Below are 12,198 nucleotides of genomic sequence, written 5' to 3'. Positions count from 1 at the left end.
TTTAAAACCCTTTTTTCTATCCAACTGATTTAAAGAGATATGGGAAAAGAAATGTGCTTCTTTTCTGTAGCAGCTGGAATGATTGTGTCAATGTAAATATCTATTTTAAGCCTACATCTGCATCTTTATTCTTCCTTTTCATTGTTCCACCAGGAATATATAGAGAACATCTTAAAGCAGGAAAATGAGCTGGAAGAGATTAATGTGAAAGAACCAAGAACAGAAGAGGAAAAGGAGAATGCTGCAAGTCTCCTTGAACAGGTTACAGTGAGAAAATCAATTTTTTTAAAGTATTTCTTTCAACAAAACCCTTGTATTGCATTGGAAGTGTGTGACTTGAAGCACATTATCCATTCATAAACCAGCAAATGTCAGAGCAGCACAGAGCCAGTTCTGGTGTAGATTAATGGTAAAGCAGAGCCACAGTCAGCCTTCAGCTGGTCTGAATTCAGCTGGGCACTGCTGCCATTTGGGGAAGCAATGCTCAAAACAGTTCAAGAGTTCTACTGAATGATAGGTTCCCAAACACACAGACCAAAATTACTTTCCAGTAATTTACTTTTTTTAATATCCCCCAACATCAGGGTGAAAATGTTTCCAGTCTGTTGTCATTGCACATGAGAGACTTCTATTTCAACCGCAGCCACCTCCATAGCAAGAATTTAAACCCTGCTTTTGGGATAATACAAAAACAGTCTGGAGGAATATTGTTATTACTGCTGAGCAGCATTTTGGTTTTTTAAAATATAGTCTGTGAATTTTCATGGATAATTAGAGCACAAAAAGAAAAAGGAGAGGAAAAGGTAATGGGAAAGGTGGGTAAATAGAAGAGGATCACAGCTTTTCTGGAAAAAGGGACAGAGAAATGATCTGTCAGTAATTCCATCTGCATCTATCCTCTAGGCAGACATTTATTTACTTCAGTGAGGCCCAGGTGCTGAACCTCACATGCTGCTCAGATCCAGTGAACTTGTCTAGTGACTAATTATTGTTGATTGTCCTGGCTACCTTCAGCACCTTCATTTCCAGTTACAGATTTCACATTGGACAACTCTTTTGTTTGCAGCAGTCTCAGTGAGCACCTGCTGTGACCCAGGAATCAGTGTCACATTGCTCCCAAGTCTCCAATAGCTCTGTTACAACCCAGACTGCCTGGTCAGGAGCTCTGCTTTCCAGTTAACTGCTTCAGAGACAGCACGAGAATAAAGGAAACATTTTAGAGCCTCTTAACCCTCATTCACTTTACTGTAAGCCAGCCACATGAGATCTCCTCAGTAACAAAGCCTGCAAATTCCTGAACACATTTCCCATTTGACTTGTTGGGAGTCTAAGTTTAATACAATATAAGTATATCTTTTTCAGATTTTTTTGCCAAAGGATTTCAATTTGATTAGGAATTAGCTTAGTTGACCTAATAAAAAGTAACCAAATTAGAAAGCTATCTATGCAGTGGGTCATCAAGAAGGAGTCAAATACCTGTTTAGAACAGGGAAATTGTACTTCATATCCTTTTTTCCCAGCGTATGTTTTCTGACATACTGAAATACCTGACAATGTGACTACGAGAATGGAGATAACAAGACAGCACTTGTTTATAATATAAATCCTCTGAATAAGATGTTGTTGTGAATTTTATTTCTCATGTAGTCACAGTTATTCCTTCTTCATTGCAGTCCTTCCCTGACTGGAAGAAGTCAACTGAAAAGCTCAGTGATAAAGGTAATAAAATTTTGAATACCTGTACTTTTAAAATTAAAAATATATAATATTTTTAATTTAAAAATATCATAATAAATTTGAAAGTATTGTACTATTATTTTTAAAGAGGCAATATAAAGGTGAATTCATGTATGTACTATGCACATGCTTCTGTGTAACTCTCACAGGTGATTAGGACCTTTTAGCATCAATGATCCAGTACATCTGAAAAATAATTCCTGGTTTTAGGCATGTGTATTTGACATTTTCATGTAGTGAGTTTCCTTAGCTGTAAGAACTATGACAATACTGGCTATTTTTATGCAAGTAACAACTTTTCAGACAAGTTTTTCAAAGCAACTAAGTAAATCCTAGTTATTTATTACACTTCAAAATCTAATCTCAAACCATCACTTCACATTTGCACATCAAGATGTGCAAATAAAAGTTATCTCTTATAAATACCCATAACCCTTTTCTGTAGAAAAATTCATTACATTCTATCCCCTTGTGATGCTCATCTTTAAAGTGTTATTTTCCTTGTCAAGAATATTTCTACTTGTCAAAAACATCATACTGTGCAAAATAAACAGAAGCTGCTGCAACAAATGCTTGCTGAACAGCTTCCTCTTAAGTGGAGCTGCAATTTTAATGTAGTATTGCTAATGAAGAAAATAGTGGGAAAGAAAAGCTCTTTGAAACAGGTAAAAATAGAAAAAGCTGAAAAATAAAATCATGTTTTATGGTGAAAAAGCTGACCAAAAAAACCCCCACATTTTGAAGTTTGAACTCATGTAATTCCCAGAACACTAAGAGATATTGTCATAGTCTAAGAGGATCATATCTCTCAAATACTCACATCTCCTAAACTTCGCCACAGAAAATTGTTTTTAGACAAGGAAATTTCTTTGGACCCATGATTTAGCTTCAAGGTATAAAGTAAACAGCACACTTTATAAAATATGTCAGAGGACAGGGCAACTCTTTAATAAAGCCCCAGAGCTGGTCACAATATTAAATGTGGAAAGGCTGGCATTTCTCCATTATATATATTGAACTAGTAGTTCCTTCCATGAGAATGTTGATTATGGCTGCTTCACAGCCTCAATTAAGCACAAGCAAGCTTAAGCAAGCTAAATGTAATAAGGGTCCCTGAAAGCCTACATTATTTTCTTCAGCTGTAGATAAAGACCTCAGAGCACCCCAGTTAGAGAGTGGCTGAATGTCAGCAACTTTTCCTATTCACAGGTATTTGTATCTTGAAAGAACGTAAAAATATGTCAGGAAATACAGGGTGGGAGTGTGAACCTAATCTGCTTCTTCTCCTTTCAAAATTGAATTCAATTTCTTATCTGTTAATGCTCTGATCTTGATTTTGGAATGAAGTTCTTTCTGCCTTTTCCTTCACAGTAACAAAGATTCTGTTAGGTTTCCATAACTTGGCAGAAAGACGCATTTAAAAATATCCTTTGATTTTTTTTTTCATAACCCTGTGCAGCAGAGCAAGCCCATTCATCAATGCCCTTCCCCTTGCAGCCCATGTGAGCCAGCTGTATGAGCAGGCAGTGGCTCCTCCTGCCCAGGATCACACGAGGAAGGCAAGCACTGCACAGAGACAGGAACAGCAGGACAGGTAGGACAGAACAGCAAGCACTGGTGCAAATGGAAACGACGCAAAGGGTGAAGCCAAGCACACTGTGCTTTACTGACTGTCATTAAGGGCTGGAATCTAGATCCCTAGATACATATGGCAACGTTTTACTGTCTTGCCCTGTGATTATTTTGTCCTTCTATGGCTGTCTTTCCATATCTGAAAGATAATTCAAAGTTTGTTGGAAAAGGGCTTTGCATATTTCTTGGATTGAATGATCTAATAAAAATGCAGATATAAGCGAACACTTTTGTGCAAACCATACGAGTCTGAGTCAGAAGCCACCTGAAGTGTTTACATAACATACTCTCACAAAAAGCATTTTCTTTCCAGGGTTATCTTGTAAATTTTTTTGTATTTATAGAAGACTACTAGTTTTCTCATTGCCACTACTCTCTCTTTTTTTCTTCTGGGTGATTCAGTCTGGATGGAGTAACATCCAAGTGGAAAAGCAAACTGGAAGAGACCAGGTAATAATATTAGTAGGATCAAGTTATTTTATGACCCAGCTCAATCCGCTTTGGTAAAGAATGTTACTGATTTCACCAGGTCTTGGGTGATGGTGCAATGGCTTGCTTGCAAATAATGGGGTATTTTCTGCTCAACAGAAATGCTGAAAAAGTGGTTTGAGTCTCTTTCGTCTTTTTTTTTTTCCCAAAACCCAGCAGCATTACTGTTAACTTGCACAATGCAAACCAAGGCTGAAGTCAGAAGCCCTTTGTTTTGTTTTCAGCTTCTGCCACTAGTGTAGAATATACTGTATATTAATATTTTCAAATGCTGACGCTTTATGTTAAGATTCAGGTATTCCACAAATAAAAGCTGATTTTTTCCAATAGAACCCCAGACCATCTCCCATGGTGGTGCTTCAAAGCTTCTCTAGGCAAAACTGTCCCAGCTCTCTCAGCCTGTACTCACATGAGAGGTCTTCCAAACCCTTAATCATCTTTGTGGCCCTTTTGTGCACCAGACAGGTCAAAAGTGGACACAGCACTCCATGTGAGGCTTTCCATATTGCTTCTTAATTATTTCTGATTTGCATGAGATAAAAAAGCCTTTTAGAATTTCAGAGTTACATTTTCATGTAGCATTTCACACTGTTTTGGATCCTATTAAAAAATAATTTCAATATATAAATCTGAGCAGTCAGCACCCAAGATCATCATGTGCAATTCTGGCTCTAAAACCAGTGTTTAAACTCTCAGTATGATTAAGACTGATCATTTTATAGCTGATATTAGACCCTGCTGCAAGTCAGTGAAATTCTAATAGTGTAAAACTGGGCTAAATCAAGCTGAAAACATGACTGATCTTTACTCTGGTCAGCCTTACCTTCAGAAGTTTGAACAGCTTCTTCTGTATCCACAGAGCCGTCAAGTCTTTCTGTGATAAAATAATGAAATTAGATGAGTTTTGTGTTCAAAATTTTAGCAATGCATCTGGAATACCAATTCTTAGCTTGAAGTGTTTGTTGGAAGGTTGGAAAGACACCAGTGGCAGTCCCAGACATGTTCCATGAGGTTCAGAGAAATGGAGTATGTTCTGAGGAGGAGCTCCTCATAGCAGGCAGCTCGCTGTCTGTCTGCATTCTGGCCAGGCAATTCTTAATCCACCTCCAAGAAAATTGCCAGTTACAAGAATATTACTTCATGTGATGAACCACACAAGAAAATGCCACTTGCCTTTACCAAATCCACTTCTTGATGCACAATACTGAAAAACAAGATGAACTCAGTTATAATGCTTTTTTTCTTTCTTTTCCTTACCAACAATGTGAAAAACATCCCTAGGAAAGAACTGGATAAACAGAAAGCTTTATTCGCAGCACTGATAAATGATATTTATGCTCCGTATTTTGAATCTGAATTTGGCAAAAACTTCTACCAACAAAAGGTAATGCAGCTGAAAACTGGATGAAGTCTGTTAGGCCAACTAGTATCTCCCATGCTCCCAAAGACAATTTTGGGTATTTATCTCAACAAACCATTACAAAAGACAACCATGGCAGATGAAGATGGTATATGTTCACTGATAACAAACTCTATAAAATTCCTTATATAAACTCTGGAGAGAGCCTGATTCAGGGCAAAGCTCAACCTCAGGATTTTTTTACTTACCCCTCAAACCCCTCTCCTTGCTTATTAGAAAGGGAGTAAGTAAAACAAACACTCCTAATTTAGAGGTGATCTTGGGGGCTTTTCTACTGGTAAATGATGCATAAAGCATACTCAGAAATGTAGGTTGTAATCTGATGTAACTATTTCTACCACTTTTATAGTCATCACTTTGTTTCTGCTTATTTGTTTCCTTTGCATTCTTTTTTTTAAATTTTTTCCCTTCTTTTTCTGCAAGGGGAGGAGGGTGTTTGCTGTCTGGTTTTCCTAGGTGTTTAGTTGCAAAACCTAAGCTCTCTTTCTTCCTTTTCTCCAGTTTCCTGATTTGGAAGCAATGTCTAAGGAACTTCCTCCACTTCAAAAAGAAACAAGTGAGACCTGGCCTCTGAGGCTGATAAGTGAACCCAGTGGAGGTAATTGACTGTCTGGCATCAGTTTTGTATCTTCTTCAGGAGGAAGAAGCCCTTGCAGACATCATTGAATGTGGAAGAACCATCAGCTTTGGATGCTAAGCTGAAGAATTGTGCTATGAATAAGAATTGGATCAATGAAAAATGCTCCAGAAACTTGAACAGAATAAATAATAGTTAGGGGTGGGTGAGCAAGAACCAAGGAGCCAAGTTTAGAAAATAACTAGTATGACTGTAGGAAAAATATGGGAGATTTATTGCTGAAACTCAGTGGTAAGAGGGAACTGGTGCAAAAGCAATATGGACTAGGAAACATGCAGGCTAAAGATAGACTGGAGGACATAGGAGGAAGGCAGTGACTCCATGACAGGGAGCAGGGAAAGAGGGATCATTATCTAAGCTTCAGCTTTTCAGATGTAAGAGGAATATTTCAGTTCTGTTTAAAAAGCAGCCTGACAAGTTATTGAAATTATACAGTGAGATTAAAAGTCATACACAGCAAAGATTCATATCAGGAAAATACTCCTCTGTGGGACTTTATCAGACCCCCACTAATTCTCATATTTTCTCATTTTCAATCGCCAAAAGACCCGTGCAGGATTTTCTTTTAGTCCTTTATGGCTTATAGTTCAGTTAGCCAGAGAACAAGAAATGACAAATCACACAATAGGCATTTTTGAGATCCCTGTGGCCCAGTAGAGCAGAATGTTGCATGCAGATTTTCCCAGCCTCTCATGGTTATGTAGCAGCTTTCTAAGACTGTGTAAATTAAAGTGCTAAAGACTGATGTTGTTTGTCACATGTTTATGAAAAGGATTTTGATAATAAAAAACACTTGACTCAGTGTTCCATTATTTTCCCTTTAGCACCTGAATTTCTTGGTACCACAAGTGAATCATCCCTTTCATCTGGCCTTCCCCTGCAGTATCCTTCCAAACAAGATGATGGTTCCAGCAGCACAACAGGTACACCTGCCTTCCGGAATGTAGTTGGAGCAGCTCGCTATCTTTTTATAACTTCTGACACAATATTTGCAATATGAATTTCAATCCATCTGTCACTTTTCATGCTTTTGGAAATCTTTCCCTTCCAGACAAGACTGAGGGGGCAGAAGAGACAGCCTTTCAACAGAAAGTTCCAAGTCTGATGGTGGATGTTACAGGACAGACAAGAAAAGAGAGAGTAATATTACCATCATGCCTTCAGGGGAAAAAATCACACACCATATCAAATAAAAAGGTAAAAAATAACATCTTTCTTGTCAATATTCATGTCCTCTGAGTGACCTCTTTTCCATAAAATCTTAACCCTGGAGCAATGCTGGAAGGTATTTTGAATCTATTTACTGTAACATGGCCGTTGCAATTTATATATGTTTACTGGCAATTCTAGAAGTACCATTCCTCTCAACTGCTAGGAAAAACTCATTCTGCATCAGGCACTTACTTGAAAGCTCTGTTTCCAAAAGAGCAGATCTTCCCCCATTTTCCCTGAGACACCTCAAGGGCTTCATGCATCTGAAAACTCAAACCAGTATAAATTTCCAGATAGTATTCGAAGTGCTGCTTCCGTTTTTACTCAATTAGGATGTATTTTTGTAATTCTTCAGGGTGAGTGAACAGAGGTTAAATATAGGTTAAGTAATTCTCTACCTGACTTAATGGCCACCAAGTTTCTCTTTGTCTCATATTTTGTTTGCAAAGATAGAAGATCCTGCTTCAGGAAAGGTCAGCACATCTTCTCTTGCAACAAGACGGGATCTTACCAAATTCCATCTCATCCCACCCAGGGTGGTATTTGGAGTGCTAAAGGAAGGCTGCATCTATGCAACCATTGTAATCATGAAGAATGTTGGTGTGAACTTCTCAAGGTTAGTTTGAATTTTAGTACCCTGGCTTTTATGTCTCCAAATAGATCCTGACAAAAATTAAGTACAGTTTCTCTGGACCCACCACTCAGAGAAAGCACAGGAATTCTCACAGCCACTTCATAGGTCTGCCAGAGCTTTCCATAAGATGGAGCCATATCCTAGGAATGCCTCTTCTACTGCCTTTGCTTCTGGTGCAAGGGCATTCTGGTAAGGGGGGAATGAAATCTGCAGGATCAGTTCCAGAACAATGCAAAAGTAAAGGACATACCTGATCTAATGATCTTAAAAAAAAAATCTGAGCAGTAGGAAGTTGCATTCACAAAAAGACTGAATCTCAGATGTGAAACAATCAGTAAGAAATGAGGAAGCAAAACTTCTGCTTTAGTTGGTACCATTTCATTAAAGATCATTTGCACAAAATTCATAGCAGTATCATGCTTCCTGCAATAGAATCATATCAAAGGACATTAAATAAAGATTGTTATGAACTTTTGGGTCTGGAACACACAGGTGTTTGCCAAGAAGCTGTTTGTACTTCAGCTACCTTTGAATGTGCAGATTTAAAATGGTGCTGTTTCACATTCTCTTATAAGGACCAGGCAGTGTTAACAAGCTCTTTGGAGGCTTACTTTGGCCCATTCATCTGCTCCTTTGGGGTTTTTTTTATTAGAAACCTGAGCCTTGGCAAGAAGCCCAGGAATTGCTGTAGTCCAACTTGTACATTATGATGGAAAGAATGAGCTAAGAAATTCTGCTGTCATTTAAAAAAGCAGAGGAAGAGCAGGCAGCCTTGATGAGATTTCTCCTGCCTAAACAGTTTCTGGCAAACTGATTCTCTTCTCTTTCTGACAGGTTTCGGGTGAAGCAGCCTCCTCCATACACAGGACTGAGAGTGATGTACACACCAGGACCTGTAGGTTGCACAGGAGAGCTTTTGGGTTTTTTTCTAGACCCAGCTGGCCCTCAGGCTAGCTAGGGCACCTTTCTGGGACAGCAGCTGTCTGGGAATAGAGCTGACAGGATACACTGTTTTGTTTAAGGTTACTCGAAGGGATGCTGTCTTCCACCGTCCCTCTGCCACCTTCAGCTAAGCGCTCCATGCACTCGAGTCTCAGCCTGTGCCAGAATGCAGAGTGATAAAAATGTTAAGTTCAGTGGAAAGCAGCAGGTCAAGCAGTGAAGTTATAGAGAGCTTTTTCAAAGCAAACAGTCTCTGAGTATTGCCTTCTGCTTAGGGTGTTTGTTATATCTGCTCTGTCTTACGCCTAGACTTAACTTCCTGTCCTTAACTTCCTACCCTCAGGATTTGACCCTAGTAAACTATTGCCCCAATCCTTTCTTGTCCTGCTTCCAACTGTTCTCCACCTTAAGTTTTTTATCTAGCAAAGCACCATAGCACATTATCTCACTAAGTAGGAAGCTTTCATTCTTTCTGCTTTTGTTCAGTCTCTCTTTTTAACCTGCACGCTATCTCTGAATAAATAGTGCTGGCCACGGCATCCATGTAATACCAGGCAATATCTTGCCAATGCATGGAATTAAGAAGCAATGACTTATGCAGAGGCAGTGCCAGAATGCAAATCAAACCTCCTAGTCCAGAGCTTTAGCCACAACGCAGTACTTGAAATCATAGGATGGTATGGGTTGGAAGGGATCTTTAAAGGCCCCAATTGAGAAAGAAGGATGGTGTAGAGGACTGTGTCAAAGGCCCTACAGAAATCCATCTAGATAGCTGGAATACTTTCCATTCTTTTCTCCTCACATCTGCCCCTTTTGTACCTCCCTACCTTTATGTTCTTTTCAGAATAGAATATTTTATTTCATTTGGAAGGGATCTACAATGGCCCTCTAGTCCAACTGCCTGACCACTTCAGGGCTAGCCAAAAATTAAAGCATAGCATTAAAGACACTGTCCAAATGCCTCTAACACTGACAGGCTTGGGGCATCAACCTCCAGCTCCAAGGACTGCTGAAGGGGACCATGTATGAAACTTGCACCTTACCCGTGAGTCATTCTCTGTCTCTCCCAGGTGGCAGCAGGCTTGCAGGCTGAACTGGAGATAGAGATTTTTGCCATGCTGATTGGAGGGAAAGACACTGGTGGCCTTGAAGAAGTTTCCCATAATATTGAAATAGTAACAGAAACAGAAACTCTTCTCCTGCCTGTGAAAGCAAATATCCTTTGTTGTCTTATTTCTCACACATACCTCATAGCATCGACCCTGGGGATCTCTTCCTGTTGGGAGCCTCAAGCATTGTTTCCAGTGTAGGCTGTTGCAGTAGCAAGCTTTACTGTCCTTTTCAGAAATACACAGATGGGTGTTTTCAAAAGCACAACAAATGAATAATTTAAGATTCTGATGCCAAACGCATTTTACATCAGAATAACGTGGTTTGAAAAGTGGGGAAAGGAAGAAGAGCAACTCAGAAAAATGTTGCTTTTAAAAACCAAATGAAAATAATAGGAACTCTTTCCCACCACCCCTCATGAAAATACTTTATTATGCTTTTTGAATCTATGGTAGCATCTGGTGGTAAACCTCATGAGCAAAAAAATGATGTATCACCCAGATACTGAACAGGCAAATGGGACAATCCCTGCAGCAGCAAAGATGCAAGCACAGAATTGCATGAATGCTGCCAGAAATGAGCCTGTGTGGGTTCAGTGGGCTTTTCAATTGTTTAACTCATGACAGCAGTACAGTAAAAGAGCCAAGTCAGTAGCTATTATTTCTATTTCCCTTGTGCTTCAGGTGAAGTTCTGTTTGACATTTAATCAAATTTACACTTAGAAGTCTGGGAGAAGTGGTCCTCTGGAAACCTATAAAAGAAATAGGAGGACAAGCTACATCCAAACATGGCAGAAATGTCATTCAGAGTAAGGACCACCCTTACCAAAGAAAGGAGAACTTCAGGATACTCTAAACCTGACCAGAGCAACAGCAACTCTGAGGCTTTATATGCTCTAGATGTGACATTGAAACTCCCCAAATTTACTTGCATTGACCCAAAGAAACTTTTCATACCTATAATTGCAGATCTAGACAGCACCAGTGGCTGCAGATCTAGACAGCACCATAGCAGCAAAAGCAGCTGCTGTTCTGTTCCCACTCACCCAGTCCTCAGACACAGTTGCAGACCAGCCTCCAAAACATGTGCCCTTCCCCCATATTTTAGCTGATCCTTTAACCTTTGAGCTGAAGACACTAGTCCAGATTCAAGATGTTTCACAACCTTAGTTCCAGAATTCATTCCTACCTCCACAGGTTATTTTATCTATTTTATATACTTAAATAAACATACCAAAATGTTTAGATCCTTAACGTGGTATTCCACCTGTGCTAGCCAGTGACATTTATCAGCGCCGCCCGGAAGGATTCCCCCAGGGAGGGATGGCAGCAGGAGTCCAGGAAGTTCCTCCAAGCCCCAGGCCACGGTTTCGGATTACACTCCCACGAAAGCTTTATAGTTAGTGTAAGCACTGGATGCAGTGACACCAGCTGTAAATTAAAGTACACTTGTTTTAACTACTCTGCACTTCAGCAGCAGCATCCTGAACAAAGCTCATGCAAATGATGCACACTGACTCGGTTACTGTGACAAGAGAAAGGAAACACTGGATGACATTAACCAAAGCACTCACTACAAGGGGACTGCAGGTTATTACAACTGCTCAGCTCAGCAGAAGCACTCACAGCAAAGCCTCCTCAGTCCTGTCCCAAATCCTTCACTTGCTGTCTCCACATTAAATAAATCCTTGAACTTCCTGGCAGCTGGATTTATTACATTTAAGCCCTAATAAATCAGCCTCTCTTTAACATATTTCACTATCTGTAACCAAGTCTTACTGGTGACCCATTGACACTGACAGCAAGTCTAATAAGGGACAGGAGTCTTACAGATAGGGCAGCCTCAATGTGACAAGTGCAAATACAACTCTGCACACACAGTTTTATACAGCACATTTCTGTAGCCTTACAGATTCAGTCTACATGAAGAATCAGAATATCCTGAGTTGGAAGGGATTCACAAAGATCTGGCCCAGCTCTGCACAGGACATCCTGAGAGTCACACCATGTGCCCTAGAGCATTGTGCAAACACTTCTTGAACTCTGTCAGGCTTGGTGCTCTGATCACTTCCCTGGGGAACCTGTTCCAGTGCCCAGCCACCCTTTGGGTGAAGAGCCTTCTCCTGATATCCTAACTCACTCTTCCCTGACACAACTTCAGGCCATTGCCTTGGGTCCTGTCACTGGTCACCGAGAGATCAGTGCCTGCCCCTCCTCTTCCCCTCATGAGGGTCTTGCAGACTGCAATGAGCTCTCCCCTCTGTCTCCTGCAGGCTGAACAGACCAAGTGCCCTCAGCCACTTCTCACACTTCCCCTGAAGGCCCTTCTTCATCTTTGTAGCTCTCCTTTGGATGCTTTATAAGAGTGTCTTAGAAGGGTTAAGTC

At 40.1% G+C, this 12,198-nt stretch overlaps 1 protein-coding gene across 1 annotated transcript in view; it reads left to right on the top strand.

The window, feature by feature from the left end:
- Nucleotides 1-11,216, top strand: part of SPAG17 (sperm associated antigen 17) — an 86,455-nt gene extending 75,239 nt beyond the window's left edge. Inside the window, 12 exon segments of the mRNA XM_059466217.1 lie at nt 154-267; nt 1,674-1,719; nt 3,235-3,354; nt 3,783-3,819; nt 5,140-5,242; nt 5,780-5,876; nt 6,740-6,838; nt 6,967-7,112; nt 7,577-7,743; nt 8,596-8,656; nt 9,774-9,927; nt 11,089-11,216. Of these exon segments, the coding sequence (XP_059322200.1) occupies nt 154-267; nt 1,674-1,719; nt 3,235-3,354; nt 3,783-3,819; nt 5,140-5,242; nt 5,780-5,876; nt 6,740-6,838; nt 6,967-7,112; nt 7,577-7,743; nt 8,596-8,656; nt 9,774-9,927; nt 11,089-11,216 (1,272 nt within the window).
- The last annotated feature ends 982 nt before the right edge of the window (nt 11,217-12,198 follow it).

The sequence above is a fragment of the Ammospiza nelsoni genome, chromosome 2 (genome assembly GCF_027579445.1).
Source record: "Ammospiza nelsoni isolate bAmmNel1 chromosome 2, bAmmNel1.pri, whole genome shotgun sequence".
NCBI lineage: Eukaryota > Metazoa > Chordata > Aves > Passeriformes > Passerellidae > Ammospiza > Ammospiza nelsoni.
The sequence above is the reverse complement of the archived record's forward strand: the minus strand, read 5'-3'. Positions and strand labels throughout refer to the sequence as shown.